Source organism: Trichoplusia ni, chromosome 4 (genome assembly GCF_003590095.1).
Source record: "Trichoplusia ni isolate ovarian cell line Hi5 chromosome 4, tn1, whole genome shotgun sequence".
Classification (NCBI taxonomy): Eukaryota; Metazoa; Arthropoda; class Insecta; order Lepidoptera; family Noctuidae; genus Trichoplusia; species Trichoplusia ni.
Window position 1 is genome coordinate 17,705,958 of NC_039481.1, and position 25,284 is coordinate 17,731,241.

At 39.0% G+C, this 25,284-nt stretch overlaps 1 protein-coding gene across 1 annotated transcript in view; it reads left to right on the forward strand.

Moving 5' to 3' along the window:
• Positions 1-24,038, forward strand: part of LOC113493375 (cadherin-87A) — a 55,479-nt gene extending 31,441 nt beyond the window's left edge. The window contains exons 8-37 of the mRNA XM_026871326.1: positions 165-357; positions 896-1,008; positions 1,384-1,581; positions 2,115-2,267; positions 2,690-2,877; positions 3,425-3,587; positions 4,324-4,473; positions 5,111-5,278; positions 5,613-5,736; positions 6,195-6,386; positions 6,848-7,080; positions 7,492-7,645; positions 8,252-8,449; positions 8,863-9,102; positions 9,681-9,868; positions 10,246-10,432; positions 11,087-11,304; positions 11,825-12,022; positions 12,413-12,572; positions 12,930-13,065; positions 13,499-13,689; positions 14,160-14,336; positions 14,661-14,773; positions 15,159-15,322; positions 16,037-16,194; positions 16,724-16,829; positions 21,556-21,745; positions 22,235-22,348; positions 22,848-22,924; positions 23,051-24,038. Of these exons, the coding sequence (XP_026727127.1) occupies positions 165-357; positions 896-1,008; positions 1,384-1,581; positions 2,115-2,267; positions 2,690-2,877; positions 3,425-3,587; positions 4,324-4,473; positions 5,111-5,278; positions 5,613-5,736; positions 6,195-6,386; positions 6,848-7,080; positions 7,492-7,645; positions 8,252-8,449; positions 8,863-9,102; positions 9,681-9,868; positions 10,246-10,432; positions 11,087-11,304; positions 11,825-12,022; positions 12,413-12,572; positions 12,930-13,065; positions 13,499-13,689; positions 14,160-14,336; positions 14,661-14,773; positions 15,159-15,322; positions 16,037-16,194; positions 16,724-16,829; positions 21,556-21,745; positions 22,235-22,348; positions 22,848-22,922 (4,842 nt within the window). The 3' untranslated portion in view covers positions 22,923-22,924; positions 23,051-24,038. The remainder of the gene's footprint in view (positions 1-164; positions 358-895; positions 1,009-1,383; positions 1,582-2,114; positions 2,268-2,689; positions 2,878-3,424; positions 3,588-4,323; positions 4,474-5,110; positions 5,279-5,612; positions 5,737-6,194; positions 6,387-6,847; positions 7,081-7,491; positions 7,646-8,251; positions 8,450-8,862; positions 9,103-9,680; positions 9,869-10,245; positions 10,433-11,086; positions 11,305-11,824; positions 12,023-12,412; positions 12,573-12,929; positions 13,066-13,498; positions 13,690-14,159; positions 14,337-14,660; positions 14,774-15,158; positions 15,323-16,036; positions 16,195-16,723; positions 16,830-21,555; positions 21,746-22,234; positions 22,349-22,847; positions 22,925-23,050) is intronic.
• Positions 24,039-25,284: the final 1,246 nt, after the last annotated feature.

The window sequence follows — 25,284 nt, forward strand, 5'->3', positions numbered from 1 at the left end:
TGACAAAATCCCTAATAAATTTATTTAAATTGAATATCAAGTCAGTCAAGTCATTAGTCAAGGTATCTGTTCAATTGTATGTCAATTGAAGTATTCAACATACCTGTCTACCTTAAATCCTTAGAGGACTTTTAAATTAAATTTAATAACTTCTTACCTCACAGGACGGGTCTCTCAACTCCACCGCTCACGTGGAGATCAAGGTAGTGGACGTGCAGAACTCCCCTCCCGTGTTCAGCGGCTCGCTGTCGGCGGCGCTGGCGGAGGACGCGGCGGTGGGCGCGCTGGCGCTGCGGCTGCGCGCGCGGGACGCCGACCGCGCCGCGCCCCGCCCCGTGCTGCTGGACCTCGTTACTAGTATGTGCACATGTTACTCTCTCTCTCTATTACACTTTGAAAATGTTAATGTTAAGTTTTAAGGTAATAGTACTGTTGGTATGCTAACTAAAATAAAATAAAATAAACTTACTGTTACTATGCCGAGCGACGGCCATTTTGGGTGCTTGTGAAGTAGTGACACAATTTTTTCTCCTGCCTTATTCTTTTGTGTCTGTTTTGTGTCCTATATGCGTCAAAACCGTAACGAAATGTTTTCTTCATTTTCTTCTTTCTTTCTTTTGCTATAAACTAACGTTCATGACGTAGATAACTGTTTTTTAAGGTAAACCATAATTTGCCATTGACTTTTAAGAATTCAGAAAAATTGAGGAACTATTATTTTGTATAGCTCGATGATATTGTTAAAGTGTCGGGTCCAGTCTGACACAGGGTCGTGGAAATTGCCACGAGGAACCGTTTACCTATGCCCAGCAGTGGGAGGACAAAGACTATGGATAATGATGATTAATATTATTATTTTAGACTAGTGCATAATTATTTTTATTCATATTTTCAGATCCTTTAGACTTCTTCCTGCTAGACAGCCAAACAGGTGAACTAAGAACTGCCAAGCCGTTAGACAGAGAAGCTTTAGCTGATCCTTCATCACCGCTAAATCTCACTGTTAGAGTAAGTATCAAATATAATTCATATCACTCACGACATAAAGTACAAAATTATCTGTCCCTTATTTTCAGGGATATGAAAATCTTCCTTCAAGAAAATCAGTCAATATTTAATTATAACAATTTCATCAATTCGCTAAATATTTTATTTGAATTGGTATAATTTATTCAAAGAAGAACTTACGTGCTAAATTTTATGAGAAAACTTTCAAAAACAGTATTTTCCACTTTCAGACTGCGTTTTGCTCTCTAGTGGGGCGATTTTCGAAAAAAAAACCGCGTGCAAAATTTTATGTTTTTAAACCGTGCAGTTTAGGCCCTGCTTAAATCTTTTTTAACATAATAAAAGCAATCAACACATCTTTCTTTACACTCACAGGCTACAGAAATCGTAAACGGCGTGCCTCTAATATCGGACCTGACGTCAACACTCGCGACGGTGACTATTACTATAAAGGACGTGAACGACGAGCCGCCGCGGTTCAACCGGCGCGAGTACAGCGTCGACATCCCCGAGAGCCTGCCCAGCGGGACGCCCATACCCAACCTGGACATGGTGGTCACCGATACTGATGTGGTGAGTCCGGAGGGGGTCGTAACTAGGAGATAAGTGCTCTAGGGACTAGGATGGGTGGAAATGTTAGGTGTAAACGAGATGAAAGTGTCCTGAGAGAAATACAATTTATTGTTGTAGAGGTCATCGCTTTTGTGGGAAGGCTACGGCGGTGCAGGTTTAGTCAGTAAAAGTTTGGCACTACCCACTTCCCCGACTTCTAAAAGGGTGGCTATAAGATTTTTCCACCATACCAAAAAAATGAATTTATCACTTTAAGTCATAATGGATAAATAAAATGGCACGCTGTGATTGCTAGAACCCCCGCTAGAAAGGGTCATGAAAGAGTCAGTCTCTGAAAAAAATCGTACAAAAAAGGACGAATATCTGACCTTAATATTCTTGCATAAATATTCAGCTTAGTACTGCATCATTGTCCCTTTCCATAGTTTTCATATATGTATGTATGTTTCGTTACGTGGTATTAAAAGCACCTACTAATGATTTATTACGTTATTAATAAGGTCTAAATAAAGAATCCACTTCATCTTCCCCAGGGTCTGAACTCTGTATTCTCTCTCCGGCTGTCGGACGAGATGGGCGCCTTCATAGTGGAGCCCGCCACCGCCACCGGCAGCGCCAGCGTCACGCTGCGGCTCAACTCCAGTCTGGACTACGAGGACCCCAACCAGAGGAAGTTTATCTTGGAGGTAAAGTTCAGCTTATACTGTTACCGAGGAGTTGGGTCTCTACGAGGATAAACTCTTGTAACCAAAAAAGAGTATAAAGATAATTAAACAAATAAAATGAAGTGCACATAATCGATTAGTATAGTTGTGATGTAAATACCTATTGTGCACGACCCGCTGTAGGTTGCATGCTCTTATATCATCAATCAAACAGTTCAGCAGATTCACGATTGCGACGGTTCTGCATATCACTTAAATGCTTCTCAATTCTTTATTTCGAATCATAATGTATACAGGTTGTTATGTTTATATAATTTTGTAACAATTATTGACCCTGATGCGCATAGTAAATAACAATTGAAACATCTTCACAAAACTCAGTTGACTGGGAGTAATATTTATCTTTAAAATAATAATAATACATGTAATCTATTACATCCTAGGTGATAGCCGAAGAAGTCCACACATCCCCCAAGCTGTGGTCGAAGGCGAGCGTGACGGTGTCGCTGTGGGACGTGAACGACAACGCGCCGCAGTTCCCGGACGAGCCCTACTCCTGCAGCGTGGCCGAGGCCGCGCCCGCCGGGGCCCGGGTGGCGGCCGTGCGGGCCACGGACAGGGACACCGGCAGGTGGGACTATAACCTCGTTGGATTATTATCCTACTTATATTATAAAGACAAAAATTTGTATGTACTGTGTGCATGTTTGTTACTCGTTCTGAGAAAAACCACTGAATGGATTTCGACGTAACTTGGTACACAGATAATTTATAACCTGGATTATTTTTAGGATAGTTTTAGACGGTCGTTTTATATTTTGGCCGCAACAGCTGATGCACAACACTCAAGGAATAAAAACAATAAAATTTAAAGTTCAACCATAGGAGTTTTAGTACTGTCCACAGCGTCGTTTGAAGTATAACAAAAACGAGTGGCTTAATTAACAGCGACATTTATGGACTGTTAAGTAAATAGTAAGATCCACTATCACTGACTTTGACAATTGGTCAGTACTCAGTAGCTTAATTGGTAAAGCGGCTGGCGAGACCTGCCTGAGTTTTGATTTATTTTAGTGTATTTTTTTTATTTAATAGCAAACATTTTATCAGCTCTCATTTATAAAACTGCCTAATTCTTCCTATGTATTCAACTACTACGAAACCTCCTTCACCTATAGGTACGGTACAGAAGGCATAGTGTACGAGTTGTCAGGTAACGGCGCGGAGTTGTTCCGCGTGGACAACCGCAGCGGCATCATCAGCGTGGCGCCCTGCGACACGCCCGGCAAGGCGCCCTGTCTCGACTACGAGGACAGGAAGGACTACTTCCTGCAGTACAAGGTATGGAAGACTTTAAGAAGGTTTTATAGACGATCGACAAGGCTGAAACTGCTTTTAATTGAACATAGAAAGAGATTATGAGTAATAATAGTGTCTAATTTGTGTCATTTTTGACCAATATGCTAATGATCATTGCAATGAGCAATGCCAATGCCATGCACATGTCCTGAGATTTTGCAAAACTTGGTTTGACTTTTGTTACCTTCTATTAACATCCTAAAATAATCTTCTTTTCTTTGGAGTGGATTAAAAATGCCCTGGGTTAACCTTGTATTATTTTATCTGATGAACAAATTCAATGAATAAATAAGCACAACAAAAGAAAACCTTCTAGTATTCTAGCACATGAATTCCTACACCTTTGACAGTCGTTACAGGTAGTCAGAAGCTTGAAAAGTGTGACAACCAGTCTAACCAAAGGCTATCGTGTTGCCCAGGTAACTGGGGTGAGGGGGTCAGATAGGCAGTCGCTCCTTGTAAAACACTGGTACTTAGCTGAAACCGGTTAGACTGGTAGCCGACCCTAACATAGTTGGGAAAAGGCTAGGCCAATGATGATGATGATTCTAGCACATGAATCATCTAAATTACTTTACATTTCAAAATCTATCATAGCAGTATAAGCCACTTCAATTATGAATTTCTTCTGGAATGATATCACATGGAAACATAGATGTAACAGTGAGAGCACAGCTACTTTCAAAAATATTCACATACACGTTTATTTCTCCTACAGGCAACAGACGACGACGGCGCCGGTCAGGTGACAGTGGTCTCCCTACAGATATCCCTGACGGACTCTAACGACAACCCGCCCGTGTTCAACACGCCGGTATACAAGGCCTCCATCGACGAAGATGCTGTTAAATTTGAACCGGAACTGCAGGTAAGCAGACATAATCTGATACCTGCATTATTACATGAATTCTATTTAGACATGGATATGGAATACAATCAAATTATTATGATCGGAGTGGTTTACAGTCGCTCCTTGTAAAACACTGGTACTTAGCTGAAACCGGTTGGACTGGTAGACGACCCCAAAATAGTTGGGAAAAGGCTAGGCCGATGAGTGCTTTGTAACTGTAACAGAAATCATCCGATGCCGGAATTATATAGTTCCAAGATCAAAATATGGCAACAAAACCTAAAATATAATGTGAGGTTTGCTAGTGACTATGATTAATGATGGCGTTTGCTTTCAGCACCTTTTATCGCAGGGCTCATGCATTTTGGAAGCAAGAAAGCTCTCAAATGGCTCGGATTTGGTTGAACCATATATTTCTAGCAGTGGACAACTATAGGCTGACTATCAATCAACCAACTTAGACTGATTGATTGATAGCATTGTAGGTCTCTTTATACTTAAAACTCAATTATTTATTGCATTCCACATATAAGTACCAGAATTGTAAAAAACAAGTTAAAGATACAATGTGAACCCTGTCCGGCACGTGAAACTTAGGAGAGAGGAAGGAAGAGGACGTATGTTATTATAATATACCATACATATTTACTCTCAGGTGCAAGCCCGCGACATAGACGCGACATCAGACATCCGCTACTCCATCGTCTCGCCTGACACACATCCGTTCTGGATCGACCCCATCAACGGCAAGATCTCCGTCAGAGCTGACACCGGCGGCGTCACACCGCCCAAGGATACCAACAAAATTATGTTGACTGTGCTGGTAAGTCAATGGTTTATTATTAGATAAATTATAAACTGAAAATACGATGTTTTGTAGTGAAATTGTATAAATAAATAAATTATTATAGTTAGAGGAAAAATAACTTGATCTTTCAATCGTGTAAAATAAAAGAAAATCGACCTTGTTTCACAGAAAAAAATGAGATTGATAGTAAAATCCTACCGATTTAAACGACGCTTCTTTTCGATATTCACGCTCATCCCTACTCATATTTTTTTATAAGTCCATACAATCGCCTACAAAAAGCATCAATTTAGTAAACATTATTTCACACAATTCCTTCGTCCTCATTTCACCACACGATTCGTTCCAGGCGACAGATGGCGTCCACAATACGACCTGTCGCGTCGAGATCGCGGTGCGAGACGTGAACAACCACGCGCCCGTGTTCGATACCGACAAGTATGATGCTGATATCTCGGAAGATGCTCCTATAGGTATGCATAACAGGGTTGCTGTAACAGTTTAGTCAGTAAGAGTCTGACAGTACCCGCTTCCTCCCCCGAGTTGGTGGGTAACGATTCCATGACGATTCCCCCGCCTAACCAAAAAAAGGGCAGTAATTGTTGATTTAAAATGTGAAGAATTACTGCAAAGTATTCTATGAATTGTTCTCATTTCTGTGTACTTTAAAGATGATAGAAGCTCTTGGTAACGCAGTATTATAAAAAGTAATTGACACTCCATTATCAACTTTAAAGGACTGTCATAAAGTACATATGCACGGAAGATATCACATGGTATCACAGCCACTGCTTTTAGCGTTGTTGTCTACTGCCATATAAGCTTCGCCTTCATCAAACAATTTAAAATTTAACTCTTGTTTTTCTGACGAAGAGAAAGATTACTAAATTATATTTAGACAATATTTATTCAATTTTTTCCCCACTTCCAGGAACGGAAGTAGCAGCGGTCCGCGCCACAGACCTGGACAGCGGTATCAACTCCGAGCTGAAGTACTGGATCCAGAAGGGCGCGCTCGACGCCTTCGCCATACACAACGATACCGGCGTCGTTATCGTGTCCTCCAAACTAGACTACGATAAGAGGAATACCTATAGGATACAGATTGTTGCTACTGATTTAGGTAAGACTAAAGAAAATTTGACAGTTCTTAGTTCTAGGGCATCTTTAATAAAATTAAGGTGCTAAGTAGAAAGTTTTTTAAGAGTTCTCTGCAGTAACATAAGTGGATCGCGGAGGCTGTAACTCGGATCACTAGATTATTAAATAGTAAAAAAATGAATAGTTAATTTCAAAATAACAGACAGGCCCTTATTGCATCCTAAGTCAAGCCATGAAAAAACCGCCTTAATTATTCTGAGTCTATATCTTAAGGCTATAGGGCTGGGTCTATATTTCCGCGCTATCAAAACAAAGTAATAACAACTTTAATTGGCCCCAAAACTTAAACCAAAACAGCGCTAGACAAGGGATTTAGTAGAATTGTAATTTTATAAGAGTCAGAGATATCGCCGTTTTCAAGTAATATAACACACTTTGAGAAATCCAGGCAATTCCAAAGTCAACCAACAATCTTTCCTTCAGGAATTCCCAGCTTAACGGGCACAACTGAGTTGACAGTCCACGTGATTAATGTGAACGACAAGAAGCCATACTTCACGCCGTCCATACAGCGGGCAGAGGTATCAGCAGACGCCGAGCTCGGGGCCCTGGTACATAACCTGGAGGCCGTCGACCCGGATATCACGGATAACGGGCAGCTGGTGTTTGAGATGGGTGATAGGGTGATCCGGGCGGTTGATAATAATGGGAAGGAGGTTAGTGGAAATTAATGGCTTGTTTGAAGTTAAATAGATTACAGTATAACGCTATTTATTTAGTTTTTTTAGATAAATTATAATATGCATTGCAAGACACGTGGTTTTCTTACAGTTTCGTAATAAAAGACACAAAAAATAAATAAAGCTAATTAAAGTTTTGTAGGAGCGCTTTAAGATGTCACATTCTAATGTTACTGATCAAATAAAATGTATCGGTTAAATACAAAGTGAGATCTTGCTCAATTTTGAAAAAAAGAAAAAATGCGTCATTGTTTCTTTTATTATAAGTCTTATACTGACCAAGAATGTATCGGTTAGAGAAAAACAAGATCGGACTCAGTGTTGAAAAAAGAAAAAATGCGTCATCGTTTCTTTTCATCAGAACATTCATTCTCCTTACTTTCCCAGGTATCAGACGAAGGGATCTTCGGGTCCTGGTTCTCAGTCCTGTCCAACGGCAGCGTCACAGTCTCCCAGAAGCTGGACCGCAGCCGCGCGGCCGTCCTCACTTTACCCGTGAGGGTCACTGACGCGTCCGCACCTACCTTGCAACAGGCTGATGGTGAGAAACTATTAATAAGTGTTCTTAAGATGTTATCGAATTAAGTCCGTTCAGTTTTCACACTGACTTTATAACATGTCAGTGTGATAAGGTATAGTTGCATTTTGAACCGTATGTTATAAGTTTAAGGTTGTTATTTTCTATTCCGATGTTTTCTCCTATTTATTAAAAGGTGCCTTTACACTGGGAAATAAACAACTTTCTTAAAAAGCCTTTCTTTAATAGCCTCAGTTCATAAAAATAAATTTCGTCTTTAAGTAAGCGAACATCAAAATCGCGTTCTGTTACAAATCAGGCAATTTTATGTAGGCAATGAAGTTTTGAAATAAGTAAACAAATGTCTGGGGACTGATAACATTGTCAAAAAGACCCCTGAGTTTGTTTCTACATGTTTTTCTTAAGGTCACATTTAATGGAATGATTTAATGTTTGTTAGTAACCAAAAACTAACATATTAATTAAAATGAATTTAAAACTTGGAAGAATGAAAATAGACGTAATAGTTCAGACGTTCAATTCATTTCAATATTAATTTAGTTAAGGTTCAACAGCATTCAATCAATCAAATCATTACTATCAAGCATCTTAATTCCCTTCTCCATGTAGGTGAGCTGATCATAACCCTGGTGGATGTGAACCGGCACGCGCCAGTATTCACCCAGCCCTCGTACCTGGAGAGCCTGCCGGAGGACCAGCCCCCAGGGTCACCGCTCGCCACCTTCTCCGCGACTGACGCTGACGGACCCATCGCTGCTATTGTCATACACCCCCCCAGCCCTTACTTCGAAATTGATAATGTTACTGGTATGTTAATAATGATATATAAACTATTTTCTTAATAATACACACTGTTTTTGGGATGCAGATGCGTTTAGTTATTCCTGTTATCTAAATGTTTTTTTTTTCTTTTTATCAAAGCCTAAACTATATCTATAGAATAAGCGTCTTGCCCAGCAATGGGCTGTTTATAACCGAATATTGTTTTACAAATTAACTTTCAGATCCGTAGATTTAGATATGAAATAAATAAAAATCTTAAAGATACAAGAAACATCTCTGTATGATTTGTACGAAAACTTCAGTCCGACACTTAATCTTATTTTTATTATTCTTATAATCACCCTTTACCCACACAACCAAAACCAATTCTGCTTATTATTTTGACTACCATCACCCTTTTGCTATACCTTTCCAAAACCAACATTCTCAATCCACAGGCCTTGTAAAAACCTCTCAACGAATCGACTACGAGAAGGTCCACTCTATAAACTTCACTCTAATCGCGTACGACTCGGGCGTCCCTCAACTGAGCACCTCAGCGGGGGTCACAGTGCACATCGTCAATGTGAATGATGAGGAGCCGGTGTTCGCGGCCAGTGCTTACGATGCGGCCGTGCCTGAACACTCGCCTGTCGGGACTAGTGTGCTCACTGTTACTGCTGTGGATAAGGATGAAGGTATGTTATCATCATCATCACCATCATAGCTTTTCCCAACTATGATGGTGTCAACTTCCAGTCTAACGGGTTTATCTGACCACAACCCAGTTACCTGGGCAACACGATACCCCTTTGTTAGACTGGTTGTTAGACTTGCAAGCTTCTGACCACCTGTAACGACTGTCAAAGCTGTATGAATAACAGCCAGAGCCCACAATTTAACGTGCCTTCCTCTCAACTAGACATGACAAAGATAGTCACCTATCTAGGGACCAACCGCGTCAAGCGTAGCTTAACCTGTGATCGATTCACTTAGGCAGATATAGCTTAGCCACGAGTTTCGGATTAAGCTATGTTAATGATAATGGAATAATGATTTATTCTGCAAGTAGGATATATCATCACTTTTACATGTCTTTTTGAGAACGCTGGAGTCGAGATTTCCTATCTGACTACCCTGAAAAGGAATGTTGATACAAACTCAGGGGTCGCAGTCTTCTTTAAGTCCAGACAATTTTAAAATGCGAGTAAAGCGTATAAACTGATGCAGTCCCTAAGTCCTCTCAAAGATCATGTATTTAATAAATTCTGAACAGGCGAATTTGGCGAGATCACGTACAGTTTGTCCGGCAACCTGTCATCACTATTCACCATCGACCCCATCACCGGCGTCATCACCGTGGCTGACGGGAACATTGACCGCGAGGTGACCACCGACATCTGGCTGCGAGCGGTCGCTGCCGACCATGCGCCTGCGCATGTCAGGCGGACTACTAGTGTGCCTGTAAGTATTGTTGCTTGATGATTCGTTTCTTGATTGAACTTTTGTAACATGGAAAATGTTTTTGTTTATTAGCCATTGTGAAACGGAGGATTCTAATTGAGTACAAATCCGTGCTGTATACAATCCTCCTAATAAAATCTCTTTCACGCAAAAACCCCTGAACGGATTAAGACGAAACTTGGTACACAGACATGGTTTATGTCCCGATTTTATGTGAAGCGGGCCCGCGGGCAACAGCTATTAATACTATAACAGAAATCATGTTTTTTTACACGTGTCAATTTATTCATTTTTCAAAAGAAGACAATTTGTATTAACTAATGTTATAGACTCCAGCTAAAGACTTTATTTGACAACAAAAACAACTGCTTCCACAGGTCCACATAAAAATCCAAGACATAAACGACCATTCACCAGTCTTCAGTCAGAAGGTGTACAAGAGCACGATTGCTGAGAACCTGCAGCTGAACCCCCCCGCCGCGATCCTGCAGGTGTTGGCTGATGATAAGGACGAGGGGCTCAACGGGAAGATAGAGTATAGGATTGTGGAGCAGAGTGAACCAGGTAAGGCAACGAGAGATAGGTTAGAAGCAAGAATTTGACAGGTAAATGTGGTAACATTAAATCTATTTACTGAATAAACTATTCCATTAAGAGGTTCACTTCTTACTTGAGTACCATCGTAAATTAGTACGTATTAATATTTAGTGAGTTTATCAATTAATCGGACTGATCGTATTATGCTTAGTCAGCTTCATCATAATTCGGCAAAAAAAATTAACTTACACGTCGCTCTCGCCTAAATCACGTAGCCCGACTTGACAGAATTTAACCAGGCCCTGTTAAACCACTGTTATTCTTAAAGAAGGAAATCTATCCCATCGTTTAAAAGAGACAAAATAATTAATAGATTTAAAAAATCTAAATACCCACGGTCTTTAATGTAAGATTTTATAAAATTTTGACAGTTTTTATAGTTGTAAATTGCATTTTCATCGGGATTGAAGCTACCCTGATAATTTCAGTCTGCTAGCTTATCGGAAAGTGCCTCAAAATTGAGTTGCAAAAATCCAACTGGAACGACAAACAAGAAAGTGAGCTTATAAAAACGTGGGAACAAAAATGTATTCTCCTATAACAGCATCTCGCTTCCACATCATCAAAAATACCTTTAACACTCACACAACACATATTATTAACAACTTTTGATAATTCCAGGAGTATTCACAGTAGATCCCTCCAACGGTATCATATACCCCGCGAAGCCGGTGACCGGGAACACGTCCTACCACCTCACGGTAGCCGCTACCGACGAGGCCGGCGCAGGCCCACACGTGGACACCGCCAGAGTGGACATATCTGTGCTCAGTGTTAACAGACACAGTCCCGTGTTCACACATCCCCCACCCGAGCAGAGGCAGTTGGAGATACCCGAGGTGAATATAGAAACGGAAGGATTTTGTTGAGTGTTTTATATGTCTAAAGTTTATATGAGGTTCTGAAGCAGGGCTAGGAAGGTTCCGTCAAGTAATACTGGTTGAAGCTGGATAACTTTTTAATCTAGGCAATTTATAACAAGTACTTGGTTATGAGAACAAGAAGTTAAAAAATTGTTGCCTATTGTTGGTATGAAGGTCATAACGTACATACATACGGTACAATTTGAACCTTTCATAATAATATGCTCATGCAGCACTTTGCATTGGAATCGCACAAGTTATGTTTTAGCCTAAGTCTAGGTAAACTTGTGAATGTAAATTGAACACATTTGAAAACCCTGCGATATAAAGATGAAATTATCTATAAAATCGTATAAATAAGTTCGACTCGAAACCCCACCACCGTATCATCGCATAATTAAAGATTCCAATTGCGTCCGAAACAAGTCGACAAACCCTTGAAAAATACTCGTGAAACCGTTACATCATTTAACAACGAAAATCACAATTTCCCCAGAACGCAGCCCAAGCTGACTACTTAATAACAGTAATAAAGGCTACTGATGAGGACAGCGGTGAGAACGGCCGGGTGTCTTATTACCTGAAGGTGGACAACCAGAACGTGGGCGAGACTCCCGAGTTCAGCCTTGACCCGGACAGCGGCGAGCTGAGGACCAAGACCTTCCTGGATAGAGAGCATATGGCTGAGTATCAGGTGAAGATGATTGGTTGATTTCTTACTGATGATACTGCGTTTTTTGGTATGCCTGTGAATTTTTAGAAATGATTTTGTCATGTGACAGAATGCGATATAGTACTGATTTTGACTTTTGAATATGTTGGACTGAAATTAATAATCAATCAAGTTTCTTTTTATTTGAGATGTCTCGACGCTTCTTAAGTTGTTGAAGTTTAAGTTTGTTTAGAAGAAATGTCTCAAAGTCAAACGTTTTTATTATAAGCCAGTGCAACAAATACTTTTCTATGCAAACACAGTCCAAAACAACCTTGGCTGAGTTGTCGAAGTAACAAAAACCACTACATTTTTTCTTCTATCCGATGTTGGCTAGATCGTCAGACTAATTTCGACAATATTTCTCTACAGCTTGTAATAGCCGCAGTGGATAACGGCACTCCTGCGCAGTTCGAGAGCCTGCGACTGCTGACCGTGGTCTTAGCTGATGATGATGATAACACTCCGAAGTTCTCATCACCTCTCTACCAGTTTAGCATCCGGGAGAACTTGTTGCCAGGAGTTATTGTTGGTGAGTGCAAGATAAAGGTATAGAAAATTTTATGAAGAACACATGGTTAGTCAGCTTAGGTTGGTAACAAACAATTTGTAAAGCACGTTTTTAAAAAAATAAGTTATGTACTTAATACTGATTGTTGTGCTAAACGAAGATAATTTTAACATGTGACTGAAAAGGATACCCTTACATATTGACTAGAACTATCATTATAATGCTTTATTACTATGAAAAATCAACGAACTTTTTTTAATCCACAATTATTTATTAACTAACTTACTACTTCTCTATATAGATTTTTCAAAAAACATCACTCATAAACGCCGTCCTAATTCCACACATTGTCACTACAACCTCAATCTCACCCTTTAGGCACGGTGAAGGCTACAGACAAGGACTCCGGCGACAACGGCAAGGTGTACTACCACGTGCTGGAGGGCAACCAGGAGGGCGCCTTCACTGTCGACAGGACCCAGGGAGTCATCCGGGCTAACGTCAGCTTTGATAGGTGAGACTTTATAGAGCACTTATAGGAACCTAGATAATGTGTGGAGTATCGTTTTTGTACACGGGAAGAAACAAATTCATTGAATAAAGAAGGTAAATTCTCGAATACAAATTGTTCTTGCTATGGATATTTGTCATGTACTGGTAAGAGTTTGTAGAGTAACTAAAAGCAAATTATTTTGACTTCATTTGAAAATAGGTAGCAGAGTTAAGGCTCTAGATAGACGGATCGATAGCAATTGAATTGCACGTTTTGTTTTGCAGCCGTCTCAACTGCATTCAAACTGCACTTTGCAGTTGGATTGCTGTTAACCCTTCGTGCCAGGAACCGCCCTTATCCACAATATGATATTTTCACAAAGTTTAAACCCTTCACACGTTATCAATTATAAAAAAAACACCAAATTTTTTGACCACAACAATTCAATTGACAGGGAAAAGCAATCAGACTACACATTCACTGTATACGCGAGCAACAACCCCATCCTAGAACACGCGGCCGCCATACTGAACACGATCGACAACGCGACGGACGGCCAGGAGCCCAGCGTCAGCGTCGTGCGGGTCAAGGTGCTGGATGAGAACGATAACGAGCCCAAGTTCCAGGAGAAGGTGTATTATGCTGGTGAGTTTGGAAGAAGTAAAATTTTGTGTGTTGAGTTCAAATTATGTTAATACAGTGTGTAAAATGTTAAACCTGATAATAATGCTAGACTCAAACCTCGTCGTTTACAAAGTAATGCAAGCCTTGCAATTCAAATAAATAAATTCGGCTACGTAGTAATTTTCGAATGCCAAATTACAATGGATAGTATTCAGAATCACCCACCGGTCATCGATTCCCGAGTGCTTTCGCTGCGTGAGAAGAAACGGTGAAGAGGTTTAAGCTTTTTCGTGCCAGGTTTTACTGGCTATCTAATTTATCCCGTAATATAATACAAAGCTAAGACAACAGGTGTCTGATTAAATCCAATGGCTTAGTTCCACTTGAGGCAGAACATACTTCGGGTCCCCTTCAATCACGACAACGTCAGCCAATTGTGTTTCGAAACGCAGTATAATATCCGATCTAACAGTGTTTCCTTCCCCTCCCAGGGATAAAACACACGGCCCGCATCAACGAGCCCATCATCCCGGTGATAGCAGAGGACCCTGACTTAGAGGAGAATGGCACCCTGGTGTACATGGTGGCAGCCTCAAACTTGTACAAGTTTGGAGCCTCGCAGTCTAGTGGGAGCGTCGTGCCGTCGCCCTTCAATATCAGTCAGGATGGTGAGATATTACTGCTGTTGGGAATTTGCGAAAAAAGTTGGAATTTTCGTCGATACTTTACAATTATTGGCATTTTTTTCGTCCTGTTCGCTTATTTTAGAGCTAAGTAAGTGTAGTTATAGTAGTACGTATAGTTTGAAATATGCAAGGATATTCGCAAATTAGATGGTTATAATTTTGATTGAACTTTAGTTTTAAATATTCAGAGATGTTGATCAATGAACTCCACAACGTTGCCGGTCTTTATCAAACCAATTGCTATCGACGACTTCCTAATAGAACTCATTATTGGCATAAGCTATTCATCAATCTCTATTATTTTAGGTGTACTGACAACAGCTCACTACATGGCAGAGTACAACCAGGATCGGTTCGTGTTGGACATCATCGCACAGGAGCTAGCGCCGCCGCATCGACAGGCCAAAGCACAAGTATACGTAAGTACTAGCTGTTGCCCTCGGGAGCGCTCGCTGCAAATCGAAAATCATGCCACGGGAACTAACATTCATAATGTGAAATTCTAACTAATCTTGTTCAATCATCAAATTTATTACATGACACTTCAGTGTTACACGCTTGTATCACGGATTTCCTCCTATTCTTTTGAGTTTCAGTTTTATTGAGCTCTTGTGTTAATGCATTTATAGTATTCCGCATTTATTGTTACTGTTTTGTTTTCTTTACTTTCTCTTTTTTTTTTAATTTAAAAGGAGATGACATTCAAGTGCCACGGAAATTTACCTCTGTAACTTTCTAGAAATATTTATTTACCACACTTCTCCATTTAAAGAAGCTAATAAATACCATTGTTCCCATCCCTAGGTATGGATAATAGACCGCTCGTCCCTGCTGCGCATGGTGGTGTCCCGCAGCTGCGCGGCGGCCGGGCCGGGCGCGGCGCGGCGGCTGGCGGGCGCGGCGGCCGCGCTGCTGGTGCCGGGCCGCCGTCTGCCGCTCGTGCAGGCCGACACCAAGTACGACGACTGGTGAGGACACTGCCTGTATACCGATTGTAAATCTAGGTGTCGTTCAGACTTCCAACGGTGAAAGGGACTTTGAGAGATGCTCTATACTATATGAATCGAACAATGCAAAGAAATTAAAATTTTATTAAGTGTGCACACTTACACCTACGTAACTACGTACCTAAGTTTATGGTAAATATCAAGGTGATATCAATGCGTCCGTATCTATACTAAAATTCTTGTGCGCCCGTCTATTGCAGTATGTTCTTTGCCGAATTACCGGTCTAACAGATTGCTGGATATCGGTATAAGTTCAACTTGACTATATTTGATAAAAATTATATTACCGTATGTTATACTAACTACAGATTGGATTACCGTATAGAATTAATTGTTTGTGTGATCCACAAATGACATTTTTTTTTATAATCGACTCGAATCCTTGTGCCGCAGTAGGTTTTACAAACATTCAAATCACATGCACAAAGACACCCAGACTTAAGATAAGCATTCGTGGATCACAAAAATGCTTGTTTTACGCAGGGATCGAATAAGGGGCACGTCGCGCTCAGTGGTTTTGGCTTTTCGACCTCAATCATGGAAGCTATCCGTACAGTAAATTCTAATAGTAATTCTATTTTTATGTAAAATCATCGTAACCAACATTAAAATGGCGTGTAATTGAATATAGTTACATAGTATTATCAAAAATTAAAAACGAAATATTTTATTCAGGTGCGAAATCCACCTCCACGCGGTAGACCCGAAAACCTACCAAGTATTACCCGTGGAGAAGGTTCTAGAAGCGATCGACTCGAAGTACGACGAGCTGAAGGATGTGTACCAGGAGTACGGCGTGGAGACACTCATAGCGGCCAGTGCGGCGTCCACAGGTATGGAATACTTAAAAAGTAAATATTTTTATTCAAGTTACGGTACAAAGTAGCACTTTTTGAACGTCAAAGTATTCATTTATATAAAAAGCACCCCGTATTTTAAATCTTTTACCGCTTCCCAAGTGTTCTGGCTGATGATGAAAGAACAAACTACAGCATAGCATGCTGGGACTGTTAACAATATTGTACAAAAAAACTTATTTACGTGAACTGGGTACATAATTGTACTTTCTTGCTGGAAGCTTAAGATACCACTAATAAGGATGAAAAAAAAAGAGCAAGGCTTTTTCTCTGGTCCATTAATTCTACTCCTGACAGCAAAAAAAAATCAATGGTTTTAAGAATAGTGATCGTACAATAGATATTTTTTACTAACATGACAACCGACCTAATAGAATTCTGGTGCTTCTATAGCTACATCAACGCAACAAATCATAAAAAGCATTATCACCGTAGAATAGTTGTTTGGCAAATGTTACGAGTATATCTTACCTATATCATCATTTTAACTATAATATTGTTACAGCTCCAGACAGTTTCGATCCAGCTCTAGCGGCTTTAATAGCGTTACTTATTGTGCTATTCACTGGCATCGTCACATTCATCGTCGTGTGCGCATGTCTTAAACATTGGTAAGTCGAGCTAAAGCTCAAGGCTAAGCTATAACTGCAAAAGTGGATCGATCACAGGTTACACTACGCTTGATACGGTCCGTCTGTGGATGGGTGACCATCAATGTCATAATCAGTTCCTGTTTTACTTAAGGCACGTTAATTTGTGGTCTCGACTGTAATTATCATATCCTTGACAGTCGTTAAGGTTAGCCAGAAGCTAAAAAGTCTGACAACCTGTCTAATTAAGAGGTATCGTGTTGCTCAGGTAACTGGGTCGAAGAGGTCAGATAGGCAGTCGCTTCTTGTAACACTGATACTTAGCTGCAACCGGTAGTACTGGAAGTCGACCCCAACATAGTTGGGAATCTAATGCAAACACGTTTGGTTATTCAGTGCAGACTGACCATAGACAAACTTTTTTATTTTTTTATTTTGATACCATAACCACAATACCCCCACTTATCAAAATAAACTAAACATAAAACACAAAAAAAAACTCAGTTGCATTACAATTTTAAAATGCCTAATTTTTCCATAAACTTATGATGTTTAACTGTAGATAGCCCTTTAGTCAGCATATCTGCTGGCATTTCATTTGTGGATAAATAATTTACCTCTACTTTTCCACTCTTAATAGTCTCCCTAACAAAATGATATTTAACATCAATATGTTTAGTTCTATTATGACATTGTTGGTTTGTAGCTATCTTTAACGCACTTTGGTTGTCACAATTTAACTCAATTGTCAACAAAGACCCAGTTAATTCATACAATAGTTGTCTTAGATATATCGCCTCCCTGCAAGCTTCAGAGAGCGCAACATATTCAGCCTCTGTGCTGGATAAGGCTGTAACCTTCTGCTTCCTACTTTGCCATGAAACAACTGTCCCTGACATTACAAAACAAAATCCACTGTAAGACTTTCTATCTAGACTGTCACTCGCCCAATCAGCATCAACATAACCATGTAGGCTCTCCCCTTGACTACTAAACTTTAAGCAATACATTTTAGTCTTTTTTAAGTACCTGAGAACCCTTTTAGCATAGTTCCAATGTTCAACATTGTAGCTAGTATTAAATTGACTTAGATAACTAACAGAGTATGCAATATCAGGTCTTGTCATGACAGCCAAATACATAAGACAACCCAAAAGTTTTTGATAGCTAATTCCCTCTGTACATTTTTCTGCTTTTGTTATATTTAATTTACTTTCTATAGGTGTATCAGCTGTTTTACAATGACTCATATTAAATTTTCGTAATAATTCTTCTATGTACTGTTGTTGATCTACAGTTATCTCATGGTTATTACAAGTTTTGTGAACACTAATATTCATACCTAGATAGTGCTTAACCTGCCCTAAGTCTTTAATTTCAAATGCTGAATTTAAAATACATTTTAACTTCTCGCTTTCAGACTCACAATTTGAAAAAATCAGGAAATCATCTACATATAATGCTATTATAACTTTTACATCTTTGGACATCTTTGTAAATAAACATGGCTCTTGTTTACAACTCTTAAAATAATTTTTATGTAACACATCTCTAACTCTCTCATACCAAACTAAAGCGGATTGTTTTAATCCATATACTGCCTTTTTCAGTTTGAGGACTTTCCCTGATGTTTCAGACATAAACCCTTCAGGAGCACTCATGTAAATTTCCTCTTTCAAATGACCATTTAAATAAGCAGTTTTAACATCTAACTGAGTAATGTTCAACCCTAGTTTGACACTTAGTGCAAATAATAATCTTAATGTAGAATGTCGCACTACTGGTGAGAATGTTTCATCATAGTCCAAACCAAATTTTTGGGTAAAACCTTTAGCAACTATTCTGGCACGGTATTGCACTTCATTATCACTCTTGACTTTCCTTTTAAAGACCCACCGACTCTTCACTATGGTAACTCCTTTTGGAGCATCAACAAGCTCAAAAACGTCATTTTTCCGAAATGATTCTATCTCCTCATCCATTGCCTTTCTCCATTGCACACCTTCAATACTTCTCAATGCTTCAGAAACTGTCAGCTCAGAATCTGCAGTGGCTAACCAGCTCACTGCGTTATATCTTTCAGGCTTCCGTCTTTCCCTCTTAGGACGGTCCAAGACAGATTCTGGCTCCTCAACTAAACTGCTGCTTGTTGATGGGGATTCAGGAACATAAGTTTCATCCACATCAGCTTCATAGAATGACAGCTGTGATGATTCACTGTTACAGTTTTCTTCAGTATCTGATTCTGATCGTTCTAGACATTCAGATTCCCCCACGGAACGATCATTTACTCCAGGGACAGGCCGTACTTCCTCCACGCACCATATGGTATCATTATTTGTGGATACTCCTTCTGGCTCTGTTGTCTCCATCACTACTACATCTCGGCTTGTAGTAACCTGGTTTTTGACAAGATCATATATTCTGTAGCCCTTTACCTGCTCTGAATAACCAACAAGAATGTGCTGCCGAGCTTTCTTATCCCATTTGGTTCTCCTCTCTTTTGGAACATGCACCATGACTGGACTGCCAAAGAGACGTATATGATTCAGAATGGGTTTCTTTCCATACCACACCTCATATGGAGTTTTGCCATTGAGGCCGGATGCTATAGATCTATTTTTCAAGTACACTGCTGTAGATACTGCTTCTGCCCAAAAACTTTTATCTAGCTTAGCATCGAACAGCAAACATCTTGCTTTCTCAACTATACTTCGATTATTACGCTCGGCCATGCCATTTTGCTCTGGCGTATAAGAATTTGTTTTTTGATGTATAATACCAAATGATTTCAAAAAATCTTCAATTGCCTTAGAACAAAACTCTCCACCATTATCTGTTCGTAAAGTTTTAATATTGACATTTTTCTGATTCTCCACCATGGCTTTGAATTCTCTGAAGTATTTGAATACCTCATTCTTTTCTTTCATGAAGTACACGAATGACATGCGACTATAGTCATCGACAAAAAGAAGAAAGTACCTTGACATTCCAATAGATTTTGTTTCCATAGGCCCACAAACATCGGCATGTATAATTTCCAGTACCGTTGCAGCTCTTGTGCCTGTAGGGAATGGTAAACGGGTTTGCTTGCCTTCACAACAAACCACACAATTAGATTTTGTCACTTCATCAGTATCTGTATAGTTGACACCTTCCACAGCGCCATTCTTCATGATATTCAAGTCTTTAGTGTTTATGTGTCCCAATCTTCTATGCCATAACAAAGCACTATTTCTGACAAGCAAACATCTAGTCACTGGTGTACTCTGTAAATCCAATTTATACACACCGTCAATTAGGTTAGCAACAGCCACCAATTCCTTCTTTGCATTGTATATTATACACTGACTGTCTGAGAAAGAAACACTGTTATTGTTTTTAATCAATTGACTTACTGACAGTAAGTTTGTAGTCAGGCTTGGAACACATAGAACATCTTTGATTGTTATATCATAGCCTTTTTGAGTTGATATTTGAACATTTCCTTTGCACGTAACTTGGAGTTTCGTATGATTTGCTATCATAATCTCGGGGCATGTCTGTGGACTTGAGACTTCTTGCAACCAACTTGAGACTGCTGTCATGTGCACACTGGCTCCGGAATCCACGTACCACTCGTCTTTATTATATTTAGCACTTAAGAAAACAGCACTAAATGCATTTGACGACTTATTTTTATTTGTCTTTTCTAACATAGGGCACTGATTACGATAATGACCCGGGGTTTTACATTTGTAGCAGGTTATATTTTTGTTTCCACTCCCAGCACTTCCACTTGTCATTTTGACATTTGTCGTTGACTTCCCGCCATTTCCGCTCTGATTGGTGTTGCCATGTCGGGGTTTTGGTTTCCCCCATTTCGATGCAAACGCCGCTTCAGTATTCTGCGTTTCTTTTGAAGTCGCCCCCATCAATTCTAACGGCTCAGAATCTAACAGCTTTGTTTTGATGACGTCAGCCGTAATTGCGATACCTGAGTGTTCGATGGCCATGATCATCGGTGAAAATCTTTCTGGTAGTCCTGCAAGCATCAGCGACCCAACCCACTGATCGGTTATTTCGAAACCGGTTCCACTTAACCGTTGAGATGTCTCTACGATTTGAGTCACGTAGCTGGTCATATTTTCGCAATTTTCTCGGCGTATTGATATCAAGTGGCGTAATAACGATATCTTCCTCGAAAAACCTGAGTCGTCGAACAGAGATTTAAGCTTATCCCACAACTCTTTCGAAGTCGTTGTCTTCTTGATATGCACATATAAAGCCGGGTCAATAGTCAGGCATAATTTGGCCCGCGCCTTCGCGTCGTCTTCGAGTTTTATGTCTTTTTCAACCACCGGCCGAATACAATGTAACATGCCTTCCAATACGAGCACATTTTCAACTGCAAATGTCCACTCATCGTAATTCTCTCTGCCTTTCAGTTTAGGCACACTGGCTAAGTAGTTTGTTGACATCTTGCACAACACAACCGTGTCCAGAAATATATGATAAAACACTATATTTTCAAAAAACTGTGGAGGCCCATAACCTCTAATGCAAACACGTTTGGTTATTCAGTGCAGACTGACCATAGACAAACTTTTTTATTTTTTTATTTTGATACCATAACCACAATAGGGAAAAGGATAGTTTAATTCGCGATAACACCTGCTATTCAAATAGCGACTCTTCCATCTTTGCAATAAAGTTCATTTTAGCATACTTGTGGAATCATTTACCTAATAAGTTGTCTATTATACAGGGTAATACCACCGCCGTCCCTCCAATCCAGTAAAGGAGACAGTCTAGCCAGGCGGCGGATCTTGGAGGAACTGTCCACAACTGAGAACCCGCTGTGGCTGGAGACCAAGCTACGGCCCTATGAGGAGCAGGAGCTCACCATGAACGTGTTCGGAGACCAGAACGAACAGCCGCCAGCTGAACCGGCGCCGGTAAGAAATCATTTATATAGATAAACTAGCTGTCCTAGCAAAGGTTGCTTGGCCATACAAAAAATGAGATATTAAACATAGATGTTGTCTGATTCTCAGGCCTATACAATTACGCACACAAAATTTTACGAAAATCGGTTGAGCTGTGTTGAATTACGTACACCGAGACCCGAGAATGTTATACATATATTAGATAAAATAAGTATACGTTAACTTACGTTATCTAGACATACTTATGGTTCTATTAGAGTGAAAGGACCTGAGGTGAATTTTGAGTTAATAAAAATAGCTCTACCGTGTGTCAGTTTGCTTTCAACCATCAATTTAGAGTGTTGACAAAAAACTGTAGTGCAAGGATTCAGCTACAGATACAAAGGACTAAAGTCATCAAACATGTGCAAGAAAACTCTTAATTGACTTTCTAAATAATTAAATGTAAAACACGCGTATATACTTGAGCAGTATATTTATTAAAATGGTTTTTTACAGACGGACAACACATACGCGACGATACAAGGTAGTCGCACGACCGAGCGGTTTGGGGACTACGCCACGCTCGGCGGAGACTCGCCCACACCACTAGAAGCTGCTCTAGGATTTCAGGTAACTACGTAAATGATATTATTACAGTTTACTCATACGTAGTTATTTGGAACGATCACGGCAATATAGTAGGAGGCCAAAAAAAAAACTATTTTTTTAACGACTTCCGCTATAAGGATTTTTAATCCTTGTGTTACGGGGATCTCACAAACATTAATGCACAAAGACACACAGACTCAATCACACAAATGGTAGTCCTTCGCGGGGATCGAAACCGCGACACGACGCGCTCAGTGGGTTTGGCGTGGTGACCTCAATCACTCGGCTATCCAGAGATCCGACGAATCTCGAACCCAAGCCCGGTCTTTATTCATGAGCCTCCACAAAACATATATTATGAGATTGCGTTTTGTGCCTTACATGACAAAAATATACACGTAAACTAGTAACGTAACGTAACTTTATAGTACTTTCTAGTTACCGGGATAACCATTCACATACGTAAACTTAATTTAAATGATAATATGTGTTTTATGTAATATCATGTGTTTTGTTACAGGGCAGTACATTCAAGCCGCCGTCACCAGACACGCCTGAGCCTCCGCCCAGACCCTCAGGGTTGGGAGTACTCTGATGGTAAGTACTCAATATAATACCGAATATCTCTTAGTAAAATATATTTTCTCTTAAAAAGCCATTTAATTCATAATAAAGCATTGAGATCTATATCATCATTAAAGTGGTGTTTTTTTTTTGTTACAGATACGTAATAATAATATGGTGTTTGTTTTATAAATATGAAGATAATTGTAAATATACGGTAACAAGTTAGTGCATGTTGGCAATGTATTATAAACAAACCCATTTTACTTGTAATGTAACATTGATACTCGCGTTGTAACCAAATGTTACAATTTGAGTAAGATGTTACAAAATGAGTAATTATTGTGAATTCATGTAAGACTGTTTGAAAATATGACTTATATATTTTTGTTACCATTTTATATTCAAAACTTCTGTATAATACATTGACAACGTCCAGTTATGTGAGTTAGAAACAAATTATTATGTTATATCACTATAATGTTATATAGTACAAGTATTTTTGTTTTGGGTTTAAGAGTATTTATATGAAGACTGGTTACGCCTTGCGATGCTGCCCAAGGTTTTGTCAGATCAGTAAACTTTGTTCGTCTAACGAAAATATAAATTTCCTGATCAAATTGCTAAACAAATACTCGTGCACCATTTATGAATCTTAACGACCTTTATTTTTCTGCCTTGTATCTGTCACGTAAGTACCCAAAACGAAAAAGCTTGAAATCCAGTAGATTCTCAAAAGCGGGGCAACGCAAATCTTCGATGGATTAAAAGTCAAAATAGTCTACCAAGTAGCACTTTTTGAACGTCACAAAATACAATACATGTACTATTCTGCTTGCCTTATACTGATGACGATTCTTAACGACTCTATACTCCATCAAGAAACTAATAAAGATGCGTCGAAGGAGATTGAATTGTCGGCTGTTTGAGTCTTGCGATTGCCCCGTACATGAGGGAACTAAGAAATACCATTTCTAAGATTATATTTCTGTAATATTTATACTTTAGAACCGTGTTGAATCTCATTATATCTTAGCCAATCTTTAGTTTATTCTAGTTTTTAAACTAAATTATTTTCGCTAACTTTCTTGAGTATGTGTGCAATACTACCTATTTTTGATATAGGTATTACACATATTGCCATATAAATATATTGTAAATTACATATTGTACAAATATACAATATTTTAAGACATTACTCTAAATTAAATAATTAAAGCTTCGGGGACCATTAAAGACAATATATATTTATATCTACGTTGTGTAGATTTAAAAATGGCGCAGGCGCATAATTAAGAGATTTTTGTACTGTTTCACAAAAAAAAAAACAAATAACTACTTATAGTGGTTGTGCTGACAGGTTTCCTATGAAATAAGCAGAACCTTATACACGTTTTTTAATTTTTATATTTACTCTTCTGCGAGTAGTAATTCACAACGTTTTTTTAGACATTTTAAGAAATTGGATTTACTTTCAATAAAAAGTATGTGTGTATTACGCAAAGGGAATGATAAACTAGGAGCGCATGTTAGTAATGATCTATGTAAGCGGTGAGATAGGTTTGGCATTTTACGAAGGAGTTCGTATCTTGTTATTGCCTCAATTTAGTTTCACAGCTCCCATGCCTCTTAGGAAATGCATAGCACTTAACAAACATTTTGAATGATTTAAAAAAGTAGGTATTGTAATCACGTGGTTTTTTAAGGAATTTGAATGAGCTGTTGTTAATGTCCTATTGTAACATCACAGTTTAGAAATTGTTAGTATGTATGATAAAGATTTTCTTAGTCATTCGCAAGACCTATTGAACTTTTATCATATTTGTTTTCTTGAATAGTATAACCAAAGTATTTAGGAAGCGGAGACTAAGTTGTTTGTATATCTTTTGAATACAAAAAGATACAATAAAAATGTCTAGGTAAGTTATGTTGTTTTCAAGAATTTTCATTCAAATATTAAATTATTTAAGTATATTTATCTTCGATGTGTGATCCTCTTAATAATTTCAGTAACAAATTGTAAACAAATAGTCATAAGTTAAGTACCAACATGTAAATATATATTTTTATACCTTCAAGTATTATTTAACAACGAAAGAATAATAAAGAGATTTTCTATCGAAATTGATGAGTTTTCCTTGACCTAAAGTATCCTAGAGCGGCAAACTTTATGTTAAAGTTTTTAAAATTTAAATATTTTGTGATGTATCACGTGATATGATCATCATACAGATATCACATCATATTATGATGACACATCTGTGTGTTTGATATTTGAGAGCTTTATATTTTGCGACATGAATGTCGTCAACTTGACGTGATTTGAGATTTACACATGTGTGTGGCGAATGAGCCGTTTAAAAGGTTATTGACTGGCTTAGGCACTAGACACC